This window comes from Phalacrocorax aristotelis, chromosome 6 (assembly GCF_949628215.1).
Source record: "Phalacrocorax aristotelis chromosome 6, bGulAri2.1, whole genome shotgun sequence".
NCBI lineage: Eukaryota > Metazoa > Chordata > Aves > Suliformes > Phalacrocoracidae > Phalacrocorax > Phalacrocorax aristotelis.
Window position 1 is genome coordinate 35,567,796 of NC_134281.1, and position 22,425 is coordinate 35,590,220.

Sequence of the window (22,425 nt, forward strand, 5' to 3'; positions counted from 1 at the left end):
CTGCCTTCCCCTGGCTGCTGGGGACACCTCTTCAGCCTCCCACCCTCAGTGAATGTTGGACACTGGGTGCACATTAGAATGAACTTTGACTGCCCACTGCTGGTGTGCACAGCACAGCCCTGCCAACAGCAAAATATCTGCTTTGGCAAACACTTTATATTTTGATTCTGCTTTAACTTTAACTAAATAAACCTCCATGATTCCTGTTCAACAGCTGCTCCCTGACCCATGCGTCTCTGCCAATTACTCAGACAGAGTCACAGCAGCAGTAGCATCTGGTCCAGGCAGAGCCAGGTACACCCCACCTCATATCAGGGACCTGCAGCCCCTGCAAAGCATGTCTGAGAGCAAACTGGTGGAGATTTCAAGGTACAACTCCTTTAGTTGCTACCCTGGATTGAGGCAAAGATCAATGGGGTTTGTGCTGTTCGTTGCTCTACAATATTCTGGTTCTTTGGGAACAATTTGCTGGCTTGTTTGTATTGAGGAACACTCTTGAGTCCTTTGGTGCATTCAGAATCAGAGAGTAACTGAGGTTGGAAGGGAGCCAAGCCTCATCTGGTCCAACACTCATGCAAAGCAAGGACAGCTTTGATGTCTTGTATCACAGAATCACAGAATGGTAGGGGTTGGAAGGGACCTCTGGAGATCACCTCATCCAACCCCCTTGCTTGAGCAGGTACACCGAGAGCAGGGGGCACAGGAACGCATCCAGGTGGATTTTGAATGTTTCCAGGGAAGGAGACTCCACAACCTCCCTGGGCAGCCTGTGCCACTGCTCTGTCACCTGCACAGGAAAGAAGTTTCTTCTCATATTCAGGTGGAACTTCCTGTGTTCCAGCTTGTGCCCATTGCCCCCTGTCCTGTTGTTGGGCACCACTGAAAAGAGTCTGGCCCCATCCTCTTGAGACCCACCCTTCAGATATTTATAAGCACTGAGAAGATTCCCCTTCAGTCTTCTCTTCTCCAGGATGAACAAACCCAGGTGTCTCAGCCGTTCCTCATAAGAGAGATGCTCTGGTCCCCAGATCATCTTGGTAGCTCTCTGCTGGACTTGCTCAAGCAGTTCCACATCCTCCTTAAGCTGGGGTGCCCAAATCTGGACACAGCACTCTAAATGTGGTCTCACTAGTGCAGAGTAGAGGGGGAGGATAACCTCTCTTGATCTGCCAGCCGCACTCCTTTGAATGCAACCCAGGATACCGTTGGCCTTCTTGGCCACAAGGGTACATTGCTGGCTCATGGTCAACTTGCTGTCCTCTGGCACTCATAGGTCCTTCTCAGCCGGAGCCACTTTCCAGTAGGTCAGCCCCCAACCTGTATTGGTGCATGGGGTTGTCCCTCTTCCATTTGAGTTTCCCTGGAAGCATTTTGCTCATCCATGCAGGTGTCCTGGCTCCTTTGCTTGACTTCTCCTAGGGATGCACCGATCTTGAGCTTGGAGTAAGTGGTCCTTGAATACTGACTGACCAGCTGTCTTGGACTCCCTGCCTTCAGAGTCCTAACCCATGGGATTCCTCCAAGCTGGCCTTTGAAGAGGCCAAAGTTAGCTCTCCTGAAGTCCAGGGCTGTAATCCTACTTGTCACCCTGCTTCTACTGTGCAGGATCCTGAACTTGACCACCTCATGGTCAATGCAGCCAAGGCTACCCCCAATCCTCACATCCTCAACTAGACCTTCTTTGTTTGTTAATATAAGGTTCAGCAGCACATCTTGCCTAGTTGGCTCCTCCACCACCTGTGTCAAAATGTTATCCTCAATGCTCTGCAGGAACTTTCTGGATTGCATGTGCTTTGCTGTGTTGCTTTTCCAGAAAGTATCAGGGTGGTTGAAGTCCCCCGTGAGAACCAGGGCCTGCAATTGTGAGGCTACTTCCAGCTGTCCCATAGAAGACCATGTCAACTTCCTCTTCCTGATCAGGTGGCCTGTAGCAAATACCCACAACAGTGTTGCCCATATTTGCCTGCCCCTTAATTTTTATGTATATGCTTTTGACTTGTTCTTCCTCCACACCTAGGCAGAGCTCGATACATTCCAGTTGCTCCCTCACATAAAGAGCAACTCCCCGACCTTGCTCTGTTGGCCTGTCTTTCCTAAAAAGTATGTAGCCATCCATTACAGTATTCCAGTCATGTGAGGTATCATCTAGGGATCATGTGATAGCTGGTCCCACCAAAAGGAAATCTCAACCAGGCATGTTAGGGAGGACCTAGAAGTGGTTTAACTTTGACCAAGAAGGCTTCCTCCCTGCACATACCAGCAAAGCAGCTGTACCAGCACAACACCCAGACTTGTCCAATTAGCCATGCCATCACCCTGGCTGATTAGCCTACTCAGAGCTTTGTAAGGCCAAAACAATATTGCTCATTCTTTCAGTGTTGGTTCAGATGACACTGGACCACTTCACCTCACACTTTTTCATAATGTTGATCACTAAGGCCAGGGGCAGGAGCTGTACACATCTGTCACCCATGCCTCTATTCCCAAAGCTCACAGCTGCTAATGCAGGGAGAGAAAAATTGCAGGAGAAAAATTCCAATGTCTCCTAAGGAAGGGGAAGGTATGGCACAGGGACTACCACCCCTGCCAGAAGGACAGCAAGGAGGCAACAGCCAGCTGGGTGCCTGTTTTGCAGTAGATAGGCACCAATGAGCATCACTTTTTTTCAGGTTTGTTTTCACCACACACTTGTGATTTGATGGGTCACTGCTCTGCATACACCTTGGCCTTCTCTCCTCGACCCTGCACCCCTCCATCTTAGGAGCCCTGGTACTTGTTTCTTGTGTGTCCACATCTGCCCAACACTATGTCCATACAAAGCCAGTGAGTCACTCCTAGTGCGGATGAGAGATAAGAAACTTCTGTCCTCTTCAAGAAACTACCTTTAGCTGGACTTACTCAGCCTCCTGTTATTACTGTGGCATTCAGCTGCAATTAAACACTGAGGGCTGAACATTGGTCACTGGACAACCATCTTTTTCACGTGACTAATATTGTTCACCAGCAACTTCTGTCCAAGAGTTTAAATTCTGCGTAGACCAGACTGCATCAAGAAATACCATAGGACAGTCTCACATCTAGCACTCATAATCTTAGAATGTCCCAGCTGGTCTGATGAAGCAGGCAGTATTCAAGCAAAGGGGGAGCATCCTATCCCACCAAGGAAGATGGTAGTTAACAAACTCCAGCTTCCCTGGCACAGTCTGGGCATAGCCAGCCCCAAAGCCATGAGTTTTTCCTTGCTTGTACTGGGTTTTTTATAATTTTACAGCTAAGGTTTGATCCAATCACGCTTAGCTAGGGCAAGACCTGATATGAGCTTAACTGCCCTCAAGTGACAACAAGCAGAAAGTGCAGATTAAGAAGTCACCTGAAAAGAAGCACGTTTGCGGGAGCCTGAGACTTCAGAGAGGCTTACCTGTGCGCAAGAGGCTTTCCCTCGTGTAGTAGGATCAAGCCTAGGATTTTACTTTGAAGTGGCTGCTCTGGTTCTGCCCCAAGGGCTTGCTGGCTTCATTGTTTTCAGCTTTGCTCAGATAACCATCACAGTCACTCCTGCTAAATGAATACAGCATGGCAAGCGCAGAGGTGAAGCAGTGCAAATAATTCTTCAGAAGCTAGAAAAGGACCCCAGCTCATAGTCCATCTGTTTTCTTGCAACTGAGATTATGTAGGTTCCTGCACGCACTCAGTTACAATATAATGACGCCAGGTGCAAACGTCAATAGAGCAGTTGTGGCTTTTGCCACGTCTACACAGCCCTGCCACAAAAGTAGTGGAAACAAAAATGACCAGGGTGTGTGCCCTCAACACAAACGGATTTCTTACTGATGGGGCTGTCATTGGAAGAAGGTGACCAGGAAAATGGTGCATGATCACCCAGCTCTAGATATCAGAGATCCATCAGAAGTGACAATGTATAGGTTGAGCAGGTAATAAGAGCATCCTGATCATTCTCAGCAGGGACAGAAGGGTTCTCTGATACAAATGGTCTTCGAACTGAGGGTTGGTGGTCTGAGTTTGCAGAGTCAAGGGGGCCAACTCTTTTTCCCCCCCAGGTGGCTGACAAGGAAGTTCACACTGTGGCAAGTGTCTGGGGTGAGTCACTGTGAACCCAATAGCAAAACTGAGGGTACTAGAGAGGCCTGGCTCACATATGAGCTCTCCCATAGCTCACAAGGCAGATCAGGCTGTAAGCCCAAACCTGAAGCCAGGGCAAGAGTCAACACAGGACTTGTGCACTCATGTAGGCTGCTCAGCTGTCCCACCAGGAGACACTGCAGGGGTCCACTAGGGGTATACCATGGACACGGGTGTATTCCCCTTGGCCCCAGGGCGGCCTGGCTGTATTCACCTCTCACTAGCTAGTCTTTCTGCTGGCTGCAGGTCTGGCCCTGCTCACAGAGAGAGCTCTGAACCTTGGGGGAAACCTGAACAGGACATGATGTGACAAAATTACCTCCAGAAAAGGAATGCAGTATGATAAGGAAAACAGCACAGGTAAAAGGCATAGGATAAAGAGTAGGGTAAGCAGACCAGGAAGCCCAGTTTGCCTGTCCTTGATCACAGCCAGCCCAACCCAGGGCAACTGTTTACAAGCAGCAACAAGTGAGGGAGCAGGGCTTTCTGCCACCCGCTTGCTGCAGGAAACCCAGTGGCCAGAACACTGTTTTCAGAACGCTGAGGCAATCCACAGCCTCACCACACCCCAAGATGACATCTTGTCAGCCCATGTCCAGCCACTGCCTGTTGCTCTCTCTACCCACGTAAGGAAGATGAGAGTGGGGTAAGCCCAGAGGCAGAGCACTGCCCTGTGTACAATTGCACAGGGTGATGGCTTTGCAAGCTGCCCCACCCATGCCAGGGGCCACACTGGCAGCTACTGCTGGTGGACCCTGTCAGGGTCATCCTCTCTGGGCCCTCCCCTGGCCCTACCCAGAGGGAATGCCAGGAGATACAGTCCTGGCGCCCTCACGTGAGAGAACACCATCCAGGCCAGCATGCTGTGACCACAGTATGCCGGGAGATGGAGCCTTGCTGGAGGCCCTTTTCTGCCCAGCAGAGCTTTCACCGCCTTTCCCATCAGCAAGCGTGGCCCCGCAGCCCAAGCCACGCCGTGTGTCTGCTCCCAAGTGACAGCCACCCACTGCTGTGGTGGAGGCTGAGGCTTTGCCCCTTGGTGGGCCCCGGCAGGGCGCTGAGGCCATCGCTGAGCCAAGGCCATTGCCACGCCAAGGCCTGTGCCCTGCACTGGAAATGGGCCTGGCGAACCCAGGTGTTTTCTGTCCAGCAAAAAAACCCCAACAAACTCCTTTCGCCAGAAAACCTCCTAGGCAAAATATTTGCAAGATATCAGACTATTTTACTGCTCTTTTTTTTTTTTTAAATGTATTAAATGTAAAAAAAATATATTGCTCTGTATATCGCTACTCCAAACTGAACAAAACCAAAGCAAGCTCCCCTTTGCTGGGCTGCATCAGACAAACCCCAGCGTTAGGTGGGAAGGGAGGAAGGAAGGTGGCAGCAGCAGAGGGATGCGCTGGTGCACAGCTCTCGCACACAGCTCTCTTGGATTGGACTGAAAAACACCTGGGACGTTGATTTCCAAAAGCAGGGCTGCTGGAAAGGAGAAAGGATATGTCAGAAGTTTTCCAGTAGAGGGAGCACAGGGACAGCCGTGGCCATGGCACTGCCAACCCTGTCAACCTGAGGTGCCTTTTTTCGGCGCTAGAAGACCTGGATGCCAGTACAGCTATCTCACCTTCCACCCTCTGGGGAGGATATAACAACACTGTCAGGACTGGGGCATAATTTGGTCATCAGAAAGCAAAGATTTTAATCTTGGACAGCATTATGTACAGGGTCAACACTTGCGAAAGTTAAGGACTGTGTCAAATCAAAACCGTAGTAATGAAGCACATCATAAAGCCAGAAACATTAGAGACATGGATAGTGCCCAAATGGCAAGGTGTTTTGTCACAAACATGATGGCAAGGGTGACAGTGAGGAAACCATAAAATCCGTAACTGCCTAGAGTCCAGAACAGAGAGTGGGTCCAATTCTTTCTTACGCTGCAGTTCACATCTGCTGCATCCCAGAATGTCTCAGATCTTGGCCAGATCACATAGTCTCCAATCCAACATAGCAAATTCATTAGATAAGATTTCTTGCATGACTGAAATTAAACATATGCATAAGGACTTTACTAGAGCAGAACTTTATCTCTGCTATGCCTGAAGCTTTTCTGAAGGCTAAGATTCACAGCCCTCTGGATATTACTGTGCTAGGTAACCAGCAAGCTTTTCTTGGGGGTACTTGCAGATCTGAAGAAGAAATTGGATGGCAGTTTTGGGGAAGCTGGTGTTACCCTGATGCCTAATAACAAGATTTTTGTTGGAAATTCTGGTATTAGCTAAGAAGAGGCGAGACTATGACTGGCTGGTGAACAGTGACAATGAGTGTCCCTGCCTTGAAGCCAGCCTCCTTGTAAAAGAAGATTTATAATAGACTGGGAGAAGGAAAATGAAACTAGTACTGCAAAACTTTCATCATCTAGGAAATAAAACTGCCCAACTGCCCAAGTTATATTTTAGAACACAGCTTTTTTCGATCCTCAAAAAAAAAAAAAAGAAAAGCGCAGAGGGAGGACATGCCTGACATCCAACATGAGGGCTCTGCTTAAACCACACAGCAGTTCAGTGATAGCAGACTCAGTTCTGATGTAAAATGCATTTTATTGCCTTGTCTGCTGTAGGGAATTTGTTTTTATGGCTAATATTCAGTGGACCAGGAGTCACAGCCCTCTTGCATGACTGATAGTCTCTCCATTCTGTTCTCTCACACCTTTCATGGAAGGACCAGAAAACACTCAGCCTAATACTTGCTGTTGCTTGCACTGTTAGCAGGGATTGATAAAATCTTTCTTTTGGAAAAAAAGCAGGTTGTCATGTGAGGTATTCTTCTGGGTTCCCGTAAGACGGAAATAAATCCAGTAGCGAACAACTTCAGTAGTATATTTTGGGCAGGATTTAGAGTACACTCCTGCCTTTTACATTTCCTGTGAATACCACACTAAAAAAACCACATTTTAAAATGCATGTGAATGTCCTAGGTGAGTACTTACGGAAGCTCATCATCAGAACGCAATTGTCTAATGAGCACTGATGTCATTGCTATACATTTGTGGAGAGCTAGTTGTAAACACTGAGTGGTTCAACTGAGAAACTAGCTTCCTGTAGATTAATTGTGACAGTGATGTATGTAATATGTAAATAGAACTAATCAGAGATGCTGGCCATATAACCATGGGGCAGGCAGGAAATGAATACAGCTGAGAACTCTGCAGACTCACTTTCTTATTTTGACCTTTCAAAAGACTGAATAGATTAGTTTAGTTTAGCACAGATGTAAACATTTTCCACAGCAGAAGTTCTGCAGAAACCACAGAGATTCCCAAGCCTGCACCAAGCTTGAGTTTTCGTATCTGAAGAACTGCAATTTTGTTTCCTTCCTTTTAAACAGCAGCAACAAAAGAGGGTTTTATGATGTGAACTATGGGTAGGTGTTATAATGCTTCCTATCCACTAACCCTGAAGTATCGCACATACCAAGTTCCTCCTCTAGGATTAATATTTTAAGTGCACCACTAAAGAAATTCACTGAATTAGCAGACTGCAAGCTCCTCGACTTGAGATTTACAATAAAACTATTTTCCTTTTGGTATTGCTTCATTTTTTTACCTGAAGATAAGCAAATCAACCATATGTTAGATCATATAATTATTAACGCGTAGGTACAATTATGGTTTCCAATAAGGAATAAATAACATAAATATTGAGGAGTGACAAATTAAGAAGTTAGTGAAGAACAGAATTATTTATTAAAGCCAAATTAATTCAAAACTTAATTTTAAATTTGAACTCTTCAGATCCCGTTACAGGAAAAAGGAAGAGAAATATGGAAATACATCCTTTCAGTCCATGCTCTTCAGTGAAGTTTCTTTCCATGCTTATTCTTCACAGGACAGTAAAGAGGATGTGTTGCTTTTTTTTTCTTCCCACAAAGATGAATATCACTTCCCTTCAGCAGAAACTAAAGCAAACATAACTCCACAAAAGCCATACTGGTAAAATTGTATTTGAATAAGAACAATGGTGGAGCTCAGATATGGAGGAGCCCAGGCAGTGCTAGAACCTGAGCATGGACATGAAGGAGGCAAAGTTTACACTCACCTGGGAAGTAACAAAAAGAGCTTGAAGAGAGATGTGACAGGATTACTAACAAAGGAGAACTCATTGTGCTCGAGCTCTTTATGCTGAGCTGAACCTCTCAAACGGGGCTTCACGTCTATTCAGCTGAATTGACAGTCTGGATCTTTCAGCACTTACCTTTAAAGAAGAAATATGATGTATTCGGTGTAAAATACAATGTCCTTATTGCTAATGGTATCAGTCAATATTTCTTTCACAGGGGGCAGCTATTGGTTCTACACAAGTCAAGCATGACTTGATCATCAGCTATGATAGGATCTTATCAAACACTAACAGAAGCCAGTGCAGACACTTTTCAGCTGAAGAACAGGCCCAAAGAAATCAGGACATCACCTCAAGGAACTTCCTGCACTTTGTGATCTATTCAATTTTGCTTTTTTGTTACATAAAGATTGTTTTGAAAATACATATTCTGTTCATGTAACTATGAAAGCTCTTGAAAAATGTATTTATTCTCTTCTACAAGTAATAAATCATTAAGTCAATATTGCTTTCACTTTGCAGAGATGATCTTGATCTGAGGGCTTAAAAATCACTAGTCTCCTTCCCAAAATATTTGTGAATACACTTCAGTGTTTAGAGGAATGGTTGGGAATCGGGACATCCCAAATTTATTTAGAGCTTTCTAGGTCTCTAGTCATGTCATCAACATAATATTCTGGGTCTGCTTTTTCTGGCTTAAAATAACTCATTCATTTTTCTATATCATCATCTTGCAGTATACAAAACAGCCCAGAAGCATTCATAGGGTCATTAATACCGTTAGTATAACTACTGTAGCCTGCAGTGCAAAACAGAAACACTTATTAGCTCCAGCACCACCATTGACAAAACACAGACTGACTTTGATGCAATTTGGCTACTTCAGGGCCTGGTTTTAATATTAGTTTTCTATTAATGGAAAAAAAAAGTAGGGAGAAGAAAAAAAAGAGATTGTTTGTAATTATTCTTTCCCTTGTCCTCCCAAAGTTTCCAAATGAATTCTCAGGAGATGCACAGCACATTGCTACATTTGGGACTGAAACTATTGTCACTGTATAGTACAGTAATATTTCAAGCAACTAAGACATAACACCTGCTGCTTTTAGAGTCATTTTAGAGTGGATTGGACAAACCATTCAGATGTGTGCTGGGGAGAGCCCATCAGTGGTGGGTGCTAAAAGAGATGACATAACAGGTCATTTCCATTTATAAGTTACACGGTATAGTGGCAAGGCCACCATAATTCACCTGTGAGTGATGTTTCATGCTACAAATCTTTCTTAAATCAGCTTATATAAACTATTGAAGCTACAATTAACAACATTTTTCAGGAACTGAAATCACCAGGTAATAAAATTACAGCAGATGAACACAGACAGTATTATATGCACATCATAGGTGAAAAGAAAAACACCCCTACCATTGTTGCAGAAAAGTGAAATAAAAGAATGCATTCTATATTTATTTACTTATTGATAAAAGGCAAAATATATTATTAAAGAGAGCTGTGGTTAAAGCCAGTTTAAAGGAAACAGGATGTGATATATAAACCTACTCTGAAACTGAAAATGCAGTTTAAAACCATACCCCTGATTCTTAAAAGTCCTTGGGTCACAAAAGGCAGAATATTTCCCATTCAGTCTGATTTTAAAATTTGTATCATATATGTGAATACAAGTGAGTTTTCTTTCATTTTTTTCTCTCTTAAAAAACATCACAATAGATAACATTTTTGTTATGTTTCAGGAACTTAGAGTCCCAGCAGAGTTGTCTGATTTATTTTTTTTCTAATTTCTTTTGAATATTAGTATCTCCCGTCCTCCTCAGCTCTGCAAGCCACAAGGAAAAGGCCATGGCGGGACTCTCACCAGAACTTGCCTGTGTTGCAGTAACTGCACAGAACTGGGCAAAACTGTGGGAAGGTGATGGGGTCACATCTTCTTCCCAAGGCTCGGTGTCTTACCTGAATAATCAAAATGATGCGTTTGCATTAAAAAAAGGAGGACGAATTAATTCTTAATCAATTCATGGCTGCATAATCTTCATCATTGCCAGCCCCTCATCCAACTAACACTGAAGAGGTTTCTCTGGTAGGTGTATTGCTCCTATGACATCTCCAACACAAATTGTACTTAAGAATGAGAAACTTAATTGACATCAAGCTTATATGTGAAGAGGTAATTTGTGCTGATCAGCCTAAAAAAAACCCAAACATTTTTATGTTATGCAAACTGAAATGAGAAACTTCTGGTTATTGACTGTCAAAAAAAAAACCAAAACCAAAAACCAAAACCAAAACAAAAAACCACCCAAAATTTGTGCTGAACTAAAGATGTTTTATCCTGGCTGGGAGATTATAAATGAAAATAAAGCCCTAGATATAAAAGATAAAGGATGAGGTTTAAGCAGACAAACTTGAAATTAGAAATGTGTTAAGCATTTCTGAAAAATAGTAGCAAAGTTAAAATCCCTGCTTATAAAATATCTGATCAAGACAGCTTCATCTGGCTCTTGCAGGAGACTCTAGGAAACCCTGAGTTTCAAGTTACCTTGCTGCAGATAGGTGCAGATAGAACTGTTTTTGTGTCCAGCATATGGCACCTGAGGCTGTAGAGGGCAATCAGGTCAGACAGAAATTCTTCTAAGAGCTTAAGACAACATTGTACATTCTTTTACGCAAAAGTATTCCTATTAAAGTTAATTTTAGAGAAACTGTGTACACTTCTCACAGGTCTTTGGGGGAAAGTGATAGTGTCGCCCTAAGCCTAGTAAAATATCAAGTTCCACAAGCAGAAACCCAGGAGTTGCTGTCTGCTGGTAGCTGTGTTTGTCTGGGTGATCAACGTCCATTTTGCAAAGTTGCAATCTCACTTCCCTAAATGACGACTGTAAAACCAGAACTCTACTTAAAGTCCTGTGTATGTGCAGCTGCAGCGGCAGTGAAGGTGGAGAACCTCCTTCTTCACACTACCTGCTCTGGAAACTGCTCAACAGCCAATTGGGGGCAACCCAGCCCAATACAGCATGTGAGAACCCTCCTGAGTGCATGAGCTACCCCAGACGCAACTGCTGTAAGGAAGTAAAAGCAACATTTTCTGAAACTGGGAAGCTCTTTTAAAGGAAGATGGAGAACCCACTTCTTTTATTCCCCCAACTAAACATTTCTGCTTCAAAGGATAAGTCCTATTACAAAGTAATGAAAACAACAATTAAAGAAGAGCCGCACCAAGCAAGCAAGTCTGGGTAAGTTTTCAGGTCAGGCTGACCCTCCGAGCATTCTGTGTACATAGAGGATTCTTCTAACATAGCTTGTGGGTAGGAATTTAGTGCACAGATCATTTTATTTATGACTTATATGAAAACTCATATACTGCAGTCCTAGGATTTGTATATATAAAATATTAATTAATTGGGGAAATATTTCTAAGAACAAGAACAAATCAAATAAAGCAGGAAAACAGGAGGTGGAGGTTTCAAGAAGTTCTGGGAAATGCTTCTTTAAATTCTGAACATGATCTGGGAAAGTTTCTTTTTAAAAATTTCAAATGACAGGAAGCAATACTTCCTTTTTCTTTGCAAAACATTAAAAGTAGAAGATGCTGAGCAAACTGTTTATGTTCGCTAATGTGAAATTTCACCCCCTCATCTTTAAAATAAATAAAAAAGATATTGAAAATTAAAACATTTCCATTTCTCTTTGCCAGTGCTTCATATGTAAATTTGTTCTAAGCTATAAAGAAAAAAAATCATTCATGGGAATAATTTATGTAGGAGAAGTAACATCAACATTACTGTAAGTGAACATAAGGAGATCTATGATGTAGAAGCAGAGATATTAGTCAAAGGAAATGTCTGAGAAAAAAAAACTAAAACAACTCCAACTTTCAACAAGGTTGCTTGAAAAGCTACCCTAATTCTGTTGTAGAGCTAAGCAGAAGAGAAATAGGCTGAGCCTTCTCCTGCAGAAATCTGAATTCCATGAAGGTGATCATCTTGGTAAACCTGGAAACTTGACAAAAGCAGCAAGGTAAGCATTATAAAAGACTGAGCCGATGGGGATTCCTTTCAGAAAGTGACTGTGTGACTCAGAACATTTCCTGCATTTGTGTGTGTGCGCGTTCAGACCTGGCAGAGAGCAACACTTTCAAGATCTATTTAATCTAAAAGTTAGCAATCTAACTGAAGCATACAAGCACTATAGAATTATTTGGTATGCGTCAAGGTAATTCACCACTAGTGCTTTCACATCACTAAGTGTTGACCAATCCCCATACACTTGCAGGCACATTTAAACCTTTACTCATGCCAACTCCATTTTCATTAGTCCGCTGACTATATTGAGCAAGAATCTACTCAGAAATATAGCAGACAAATTACTGCTCACAGGGAAATCATACAGCTCCTTGGAAAGCAGGTTTGCAAAAAAATTCTGTTGCGTACAAATGCCAGATGCATGTCAAATACCAAATGCATAGTTCCTCAATAATTGCGGTAGTTGTTTGAACACTCTTGTCTCCAAAATTCAGATACTGATGTTTAAATGCTGTTGTAATAGCATTCCTGTTATACTATTTCTCATAAGAGTGCAGGGTGAAATCTTGTTTTTGTTGGCTTCAATAACAGCTTAGTTCCTGACTTCAGTGGGGTACCAAGTTCTCACTGATATATTAAGAATTGCATTTGTAGGTCTTGACTTAAAAGAAGGAATGTGTAAAACACTGCAACTCCGTGGCCTAAAAGATTTACCGCCCCTTTCTTTTCATCACAGATCACTTCAGAACACTTCAGGGCTTCCTATGCCTTTTTGTCTTGTTAAGCTTGATGAAGTTGTTTAAGAAGTTACTAACTTTGTGGCCAAGATGCCTGCGATGATCACAACTGCTTCTACTAGCCCTTACTAATAGTGAATACATGGTAAAAATTGCATAAAGGCCCAAACTCTCTTTCTAGAACCCATGAAATAGTGGCCGAGAAGTGGCTATCTAAACATTTGCACATATGCATCTGGATAATTAGGCAATGTTTGTTGCTCACATGTCCAAATATGATGCCCATCCAAATGATAGGCTGTAATCGTGACCTGGAAGACTTTCCACTCCACCTTTGTGGGGAGTTCCATTACTTTCTGTTTTTCTCTTTCTTTCTTGTTTTGCTGCTGGCAGAAGCCTTAATTCAATGGTTTTACAGTTCACTCAGAAATACAAGACGTTGCAATGGTGAACAAAGCTAAAACAGTGCTGAGAACACTCTTTTTCTGTGTCTTGGTTCCAGACATGTAAAACCATGATAAGATTGCATCTAAAAAGAGAAAGCTCAGCCAGCTGCCACCTGTATGCAACTGGTATTGGGTAGCTGATTACCCTTGGGTATTTCATACAAAGTACACAGCCATCAGTGCATTCTTATAATCTGTGAAAAGGCACTTTCAGAGGCAGATACAATAGCAATACAAAAATTCTCTGAAGAATTTCCCCCTTTTAACAGATTACCACTTCCTTACTCAGCCAACTGCCTTTTACCATGTTACTCTCAGCCAGGCACCTGACCAGCAGTGATTCTGCTGGTTTTATTGTATAGAAGAGAAACTGGTGGTTTTTTACTGATCTTTCTCTTTACATAGATCATATATATAGAGAAGTAGGTTATTTTTTGTAAAAATGAAAAAAAAAATACCCCTTTTCAAATAATAAAGGGAGATAATACTTTGGGATTTATTAAGTGATTTACATAGTTTTTATGATTTTTCACAGAGATACTAACATAAGTAGAAAAAGTACTTAATGGAAAAAGAACTTAATGGAACACTGCAGGTGGACAGCATGGTGATAGTGGAAATGCCTATAACCTGTTAACTAGTTTCTTCTCCTCTTTAGAAAGTGGCAAAGCTGAACAAATCTAGGTTTTTGTCTATTGCAGCAACTCATTGCTACAGCCAGCTCTTGGGGATCTGTGAGGCTACTGGGTTGGTGCAGTTCCTGAAAGAAAACCAGAAATTGACACCAGGAGTTTCCAAAGCCAGCAAAGAACCTCTCCACCACTCTGTGCAGTTGTGGACTGCATATGTTGTCTGAAGACATAAGGGTTTATCTTTCACTATGATCACATTAGCTTCTGTAGCTGTAGAAATCCACTGTTCCCAGACATACAAGTCCACACAGTTCAGAGAACTGCACATTCAGAGAACTGCACATGTACTTCTCATAATCAAAAAACTTTGTAAGGGAGTGAGGTCTCATTTTCCCTGACTCCAGAATCCCCCTACTTTAGTGGCCAATGTTCATTTCTTGAATTTCAGTTCTCCAGAATTTGTACCTCTCAAGAACTGTTTGTCTCTCCCTAGTTAAAAATTTAATTCCTATAAGCAATGACTTCAGCTAGGAGAGATGTGACACCTATTAAAAAAAAAAATCCTCCTTTTTGTTTTGTGCAAAATCAAGATCATTACTGGCTTAAATTCAGTCTCAAAGTGATTGGAACTTCCCTTCATCTAAGCTTCATATGCCTACCAATTTTGCCAATGGAACCCAAACTATGTGAATCAGGCAATTCACAACTACGTGAATGGCAAACCTCCACAAGGAAGGGGGAATAATTTTTGAGAAGTATTCAGTCCATAGGAAGCTGTTCTAACCAACTAACCCTGGACAAGTTGCTTATTGATACTTTCAGTGTACTGTGCTTTGCCCTAGAATGAAAATAGTTCTAAATATTAATATTCATAAAGCATCTGATAAACATTGACTTCACCTTCAGGCTTAGAACTTAAGTCCAAGTCCTAGTATGATACAGTTCATCTCCAGGCTTACTCCAGTTCTGGTCTACAAAACTCAAAGTACTGTCCAGGTGTATGTTCAGGGTTAATCTATACAATGCCAGCAAAGGGTTTCCCCAAAACTGTATTTGAGTGAATGAAGTAGGGTGTCCTTTTTTCCTTTTTGCATTGTTCTCTAAGGCAGAATACTTGAAATCCAAGTAGAATACGTGCAACGTGACATATTTGATGATGGATATGTGGAGTTTTATAAATGGAGAACAGTGTCTGAGAATATCATGACATTTGAAACATGTTTGCGGTAAAAAAAACAGGCTATGTGTGCAATTACCCTATAAAACTATCACCTAAACCATATCGCTACAACTGTTTCTTTAGGCTATAGAATTTCCTGTATTTCATTAAAAATAGTGTGTGGTAACACAGCCTCAGACCGAGTACATTCAAAACCACATCTCTGCAGGACTATTTTTTAAGTTTAAATAGCTGACTGACCTGGTTCCCTTATGAGTCCACCATACTGCAGGATCTCAATTTCCTTAAAAATTAGTAGTGCAACACAAACACTGAAGAGAAAAATCTCTGCTCTGATGTTTTTTTTAAACAGGGGGAAAAAAATACAACTATGCAGGAAAAATATAAGAAAAAAATTAAACCAAATGTTTCTGAAGTACATAAAAGAATGAGTTAATGAGCTCCTTTAGTAATGTGATCTAATCAAAGGCTTTACGAAACAGTCCCAGGCAATGATGGTAACAGACAACAGCTTCGTAAGTTCACAATATGCACAATTCTCAAATCCACTTTCTGTTTCTTAAACAGTGTGTCCCCCGAAGAAGCAGTGAAATGGGGAGAATCTTTTGACAAACTGCTTTCTGAGAAAGGTTAGTAGTTTTTTTCCTCTCCATGCAGACTATGGAAAATTGATGGAAAAATAAAATGATGGAAAAGAAAATCCAGTTGTGCACCTAAATAGTTACCTAACTAGGTACCTGTTAGGTAGTTACCTAAACTAGATAATTTATAGCAGTTTCTGCCCTCCTCATGTGCTTAGGTTTTGCGTGCTGTCAACTACTGAAAATAGATGAAAATAACGTTTAAGTTTCATATTTTATTGAACAAAGTAATAGAACAACCAGCAAACAGTTCCTTCAATAAACAGTAGAATTTAATTTGAATATTGCTGAAATATTCCTGATGGCAGGACCAAACCTTAAAATTTAAAACATATTCTATGTACTTAAGAAAAGACTTTGTCACTTCTGGCACAGTTTGTTTCTAAAACAGTGATAGGAACAAAATCAGGCGTATCATTTGAAAGGGCCTGTTTCTTACATAATTATCAAATGCACATATGTCCCTCCTTCCGTTTTGGAGGGACATACGTATGATCCAGCTACAGCGCAGGACACAATGTGCTTTTCAGATCTGTTCCTTGAATAGCTGACATCAGTACAATTGCACTACTTCCACAGATTAGGCACATTTGGGAAAGAAAAGTATCTTCACCATAATAACAATAGGATAAAGCAAATTTTAAAGATGCTAAAAGCCATTCATTGGAAATTGTTACTGGAGAACAGTCTACTTATGAGCAAATATTCAAATAGTGTTTCAGTCAACCTAAATTGATATTCAGCTGGAACAATGTCCAGCACTTCCACATACATCCACATGTTTTGATTGCTTCCATTTCTAAATTCACGAGACCTTGGTGGTGGATTTTTACAGATGCTGAGAATATTGTAAGGGGAGTTACAGCACTCAGGATCATAATGAAGGAACTGCACTTATTTGAAAACCTTCATATATATATATTAAAAATTGTCTATAGTGTGATGTAATTCAAAGTGAGTACAATCTAATTTGTTACCTTGCACAGACTGCGCAAAAAGAGTAACTGTCTGATAAGGAAATTTTTTTTTTTCATGCAATCAACATTGCCTTTTCTAGCTGGACTGGATACCTTTACAAAGTTTCTGAAAACTGAGTTCAGTGAAGAGAACATTGAGTTCTGGATAGCTTGCGAGGATTACAAGAAAAGCAAAAGTGCACACGAACTTTTGCCAAAAGCTAAGACCATTTATGAAACATTCATACAGAAAGATGCTCCAAAAGAGGTACAGTAGAATCTTTCTTCATTGTACACAGTGTTTGACACAACTGCATCTGATGAAATCTGCTTTTAAGCAGCACATGCCCAGAAGTAGGGGCAACAGTTAATCATGCAGTTGCTGATGTAAGAAGGCTGTATCTTAAACGTCAAAGCTCTGGAAGGAACTCTGGAAGCAACTGCATAGTTTATTTTCACTGTTCTCCATACTCCTTTCAATAGTCCCTCCATGTAACCCTTCTAAGTGTAGAGCAAGAGTTTAAGTATTATATCATAGGAATCAGAGATTCCTAGTGGTCTGTAAAGCCCAGATATATATACACATATACAGGGTATATTTAAGAAAAAAATAGTGATGTTAAATGTTAAAGCTGCAATAAGACACAGCAGCTAGCATTTGTGAAAAAGTATCTTCTGCCTTTATTTAAAGCTACCTCCAGAACAACAGACTTATCCTCCTTTTCTCTTAAACCAGTAATGATCTATTAAATTATTACATAACTGAGATTCAGAAGCTTTAATTTTAAATAAGCCCAAAGACTAAAAGAGACTAGAAGAAACTATTCAATGAAACATAACCTTTGAAATATTAATTATGTTTTAAGCATGGACTTGTCTTGATTGGCCCCTCCCCCTTTTCCACCCCCCAGCTCTAATTGCATATTCTTGGCATGTTATTGCCAGCACACGCACAAAAATGTGTTGGTATGTTAATCCTCACCAACACTAAGGCCTTTTTATATTACTACAGTAGTGCAAAAAATTTTCATATTTACAATTTCTTCACATTACTGAAGTGTGCTATAAAAATTCATAAATGAGCAAAAGGAACATTTTTTGCTTGCTCTAGGTAGGAAATGAACAGGTTGGGAGATGATCAGCTCTCACTGAAATCACAATCAGCCTCTTCAATACGTCTTTTGGACTTAAAATTTCCTATATTTCTATCAAGTTTGAGCAGATCAAATCTGTCACTTTCCAATACTCCTTTTCCCCTGTATTCTTTCTCTTTTATTTGTCAGAATAGCAAAAGTTAAACACTAACTGCTACTTCCATGTAACAAGGGTGAAAAAGGTATAAATTTCATTTTAAGAGGATTGCAAAACAGTGCAATCTCCACCTGTAATTCCCATAGATTATATTTAAGATTCAGATCAGATTTTTCTAGGAAATATCCACTTTCACAGGCTTACATCCCTTTTTATTTCTTTCCCTGCTGCATGCCTTTGGGGTGGACCTTACATAAAAAAAAAACCCTGAGTTGTTTGAGGTAGTACCTGTCATTGACTATTTATCAATCTATTAGCATTTATGGTGGGCATCAAGTGCTGATACTGTCGATGCTTATGAGACTGATGCAAGTGAAAAGATGAGCAGGAGGAAAGCTAGGGAGGGGACAGGCTGTGGAACTCGTACTTTGACTTGACAGTAATGTAACAATTTATTTATCTGTTGTGCTTTTGACTTGGTGCACATAGCATGGGTGCTCTTCACCTTAAGCAGTCAGCTTTGGTAAGACTTCCTTCCCTGGGCTCAGCTGAGCATCTGAGACCAGCCAACAGCTTCTTGTTTCAGACCACGCAGCTCTGGAGATTGCATCCTTTCTCTAACTTCTTGTCCAGCAGAGCTCTTTTACACAGAAATTTCTAAACATACAGTTCAATAAGATCATAAAATCTTAGGTTTGATGAGTGGACCATTTTATCATCATTAATTGCTCTTCACTTATTATTCACGTATTTGTTTTAACTAGCTTTATGGAAATGACAGGTGTATCTCAGTAAGAAAAAAAGCATCTTACAGAAGTAATTTTTTGACTGGATCAACCTTTTTTTATATATATATATTCTATCTTAGTTTTCAAAATAGCATGCTTAAATCAGTGCTTGACACTTCAATAAAATTCTCATACTAATTAAAACTTCCCAGGATGGACATGCAATAAATGTACGTGGAATAAATGATCATTTTGATATGCTTTTCCCATCAAAAGCCTCCAGAAACCCATTCAAATATTTTTTATATTTTATTATTATTAGGGTTTTCTCACCTTCCTACTACCCAAACTGTACACAAGATCCAGAAATTTTAAATATTCACTAACATATTCTAATGAGATGAAGTTCTACATGAATCCTAAATAAGAATGGAGTTCTGCATTAGTCTGGTGTTGCAAAGCCTGACAGCTGCACCTATACCAAGATCACTATTCTAAAGTTACTTTTAGTCAAACATTGAACTTTGTCTTCTATTTTACCAGTTTTCCATTGACCAATGACACATCTGTGAAGACTTTCTGACAGCCATTACTGAACGTGAACATATTAACTAGTTCTGTGGTATTAATATCCCATTGTATGAGGGATTCAAGGCCCTCTTATCAGAAAAGACTTTCACCAAAGTACAGTATCATTGCTATGGATAATTACGCAGTAAATGCATGAATGTACATTAAAGAAATATACTTTTCCTCATTCTCCAGGTGAATTTAGACTTTCAAACCAAAGAAGTCACAAGTCAGAATATTGAACGGCCCATCATCACCACCTTTGATGCAGCACAAAACACAGTCTATAGGCTGATGGAGCAAGACAGCTACCAGCGCTTCCTAAGATCTGATCTTTACTTAAACTTGGTTAAGGGGAGAAATCCCAGTCGCCCTACCCTGAGGAGACGATCACGGTCTTTTACTATCAGTGATTTCCAGGGTGTACGACCAGATCTTACCGTTTGGTAACAGGGAAACTCAACTATCATAAATTCTACCTGCTGCAGCAACTCGTATGTGTTTTAAAATCCAAATCCTTAGCAGGTGTAAATGAGTGGAAAGCAAAATTACACGCACTTATACCAGGTCAGAGTTCTGTAGCCAGTGATTAATCTCATTTATTATAGAGGAGCAGGCAAGACGTATCATGTAAAGTTTTCATAAAGTATTTTTTTTAAACTCAAGCAAAAGCTGTAATTTTATTTGGAGGAAAAAATTGAGTTTCCTGCATCAAAATGTTGTATAAAATGCTATTTGATAATATCCATCATGTATCCTGGGCCTGTATTATTTAGGACAGAGTTTGATCACAGTTAGAATCTATATACCTAGCCTTTGCACATATTTACGTTTCTGCAAATTTTCCTACACTAAGCACAGAGTATTTGTGGTATTTTCTCATACTGAAAAACACATCGGAATGTTATTAGGCATAATGTAAAGTTACATGGATTTTAACTACAGCCACTGCATAATGAAAATTTAGCTATTGCATGTTTTAAGAGGAATATAAGAATACCTATTTAACTTTCTGGGGTACACGTTGTACTGTTTTCCTGTTACATGTGCCTGTTCTCGGTTTAAGTTATCCTGTATAGATTAGCTTTGCCATCAAATACCTGTATTTTAATTTTTTGCAACCAAATGAGCAGCAACAAAGGGCCAAGAATGCTATTTTAACATAATGTGTGTCATTAAATACCAGGTCATGTGTATGTGTATATTAAAAATATTTCTACTTTTATTTGTAAATATTCATTATTACCAACTTTGTTACTAAACTTAGTTCTAAATATTTTCTGCCTTTTATTTTGAAAAAGAATCTGGAAATTAACAGCTCTTGGAGTCAGGTAGAATAACCTTCAGTTCTACCAGTCATTAATATATTTTCCCCTTTTCTTTCTTTACTATCAAAGTCATGCATATCCTTTTCATAGTCAGTATACGCAGTTATCCTGCCCTTTTCTTTCAGAATTGATGCAGACATACCTTGAAGCATGGGACAATTCTTAAAATCTTAAACATTGGTTCAGTTTAGCAAGTGGCTGCAGGATTTAGTTGTAACTATGACTTGTATATTCAGTCACTTTGCATGGAATTTAAGCCTTCTCCCTTTTCTTCCCCTTTCTGTAAGTTGTCAAAGTGAAGAGGTGTGGTTCCTGACGATAGGGCTTCATGTTCATTACTAATTCAGTGTATATATGAACTGCGTGGTCTGAGGGTTTCTGTCTGCTTTACCAACTTTCAATAAATTTGAAGTTATCTAATTAAAAAGCTGTCAGGATTCAGTTTATCACTAGTAGCTTGATGAGTAAAGCGTGAAGACTTCACTTATAATTCAATACTAGCTGTAATCATTACCATTTCAATCAAAAGTATTAATGTGCACAGAGACCAACTTACAGGAAATGCTGCTGAGCCACAATGACCTGGGAACTATCTCCAAGATATTAGCTTTACCTGGAGAAGAGACAGGAAATACATTTGTAACTATGAGGAGCATGATCCTTGCTGGTTTATTCCATCATCCTTCCCTGATCCCAAAACGCCAGGCACATGCTATTTCTAACTCTGTAACCAGTCAGAACCTAGGCACAGGGATTCAGGAACAAATCAAATATTTCAGTAGTGTTGATATTGTATTTTGGTCTCTTTATCAATATCAGATGCAGCTTTGGAGCTTGTCAGCCTCCTTTTTTAAAGAACTTTACACTCCTGTTGTCACATAAATGAGTGAATGCAGTGAAAGGCAACTTTCTAACACAATTTCATTGCTGAAGTCAGTATAGTTTTCCATATAGATTATTTACCCTTGCTCTTTGACTGTCTGTCCCTTAAACATGCATCAATTCTGCCAGAAGTTATCCTGTTTCCAATTAGGGAATCTCTAATATCACCAGGAATATCTGGATGCCAGAGTTCTCAGATAGGTACAATATGCATGTTCCTATGTTTTGTATTACTAACTTTGTGAGAGAAAGAGAACAGATCTGAGAATAGACCCACCTGAGCATTCACAGTGGGTCTGTTGCAACACAGGTGTAGGACCTACACATTTGCAGCTAGATTCTCCCCAGGTGTGATTATGTTCCTTCACACCAGCTGAGAATCTGCACCTTTGCTCTTGCCATGGATGAAATGAAAAAAATATGTATATTTAATACTGTTCCAAAATCCAAACAAATTACAAATATAGTACCTTGAGTAAGACTTTTTCGTCTTAGTAAAAAACCAGCTGTTAGTCAAAAAGGTCTGTAATGGTAAATATAAGTCAGCCCGTGCCCTTTGTTTTGTTTCACAGACACATGGAAAATTTTGCTTATCTCCAGGAAGGCCTTCCTCAAAGCCATCAGTCTGTGGTACTGACAGTGCTAGTCCCTCTTAAGAGTTTTACAATGAAAACAAACAAATAACATATTCCTGGTAGCTACTTATGCATGTATGTTTTTCAAAGATAATTATGAACCGTAGATGAATTTACAGCAGACTAATGCCATGGGAACTACTGTAAAAAGAAAG

The 22,425-nt window shown here is 40.5% G+C and overlaps 1 protein-coding gene across 1 annotated transcript; it reads left to right on the forward strand.

Moving 5' to 3' along the window:
• The first annotated feature begins 11,141 nt into the window (after positions 1-11,141).
• Positions 11,142-20,650, forward strand: RGS18 (regulator of G protein signaling 18). The gene is made up of 5 exons (XM_075097187.1): positions 11,142-11,495; positions 12,178-12,279; positions 15,847-15,908; positions 16,978-17,144; positions 19,621-20,650. The coding sequence occupies exons 1-5, from the start codon at positions 11,377-11,379 to the stop codon at positions 19,873-19,875; spliced, it is 705 nt and encodes a 234-aa protein (XP_074953288.1). The 5' UTR covers positions 11,142-11,376; the 3' UTR covers positions 19,876-20,650.
• Positions 20,651-22,425: the final 1,775 nt, after the last annotated feature.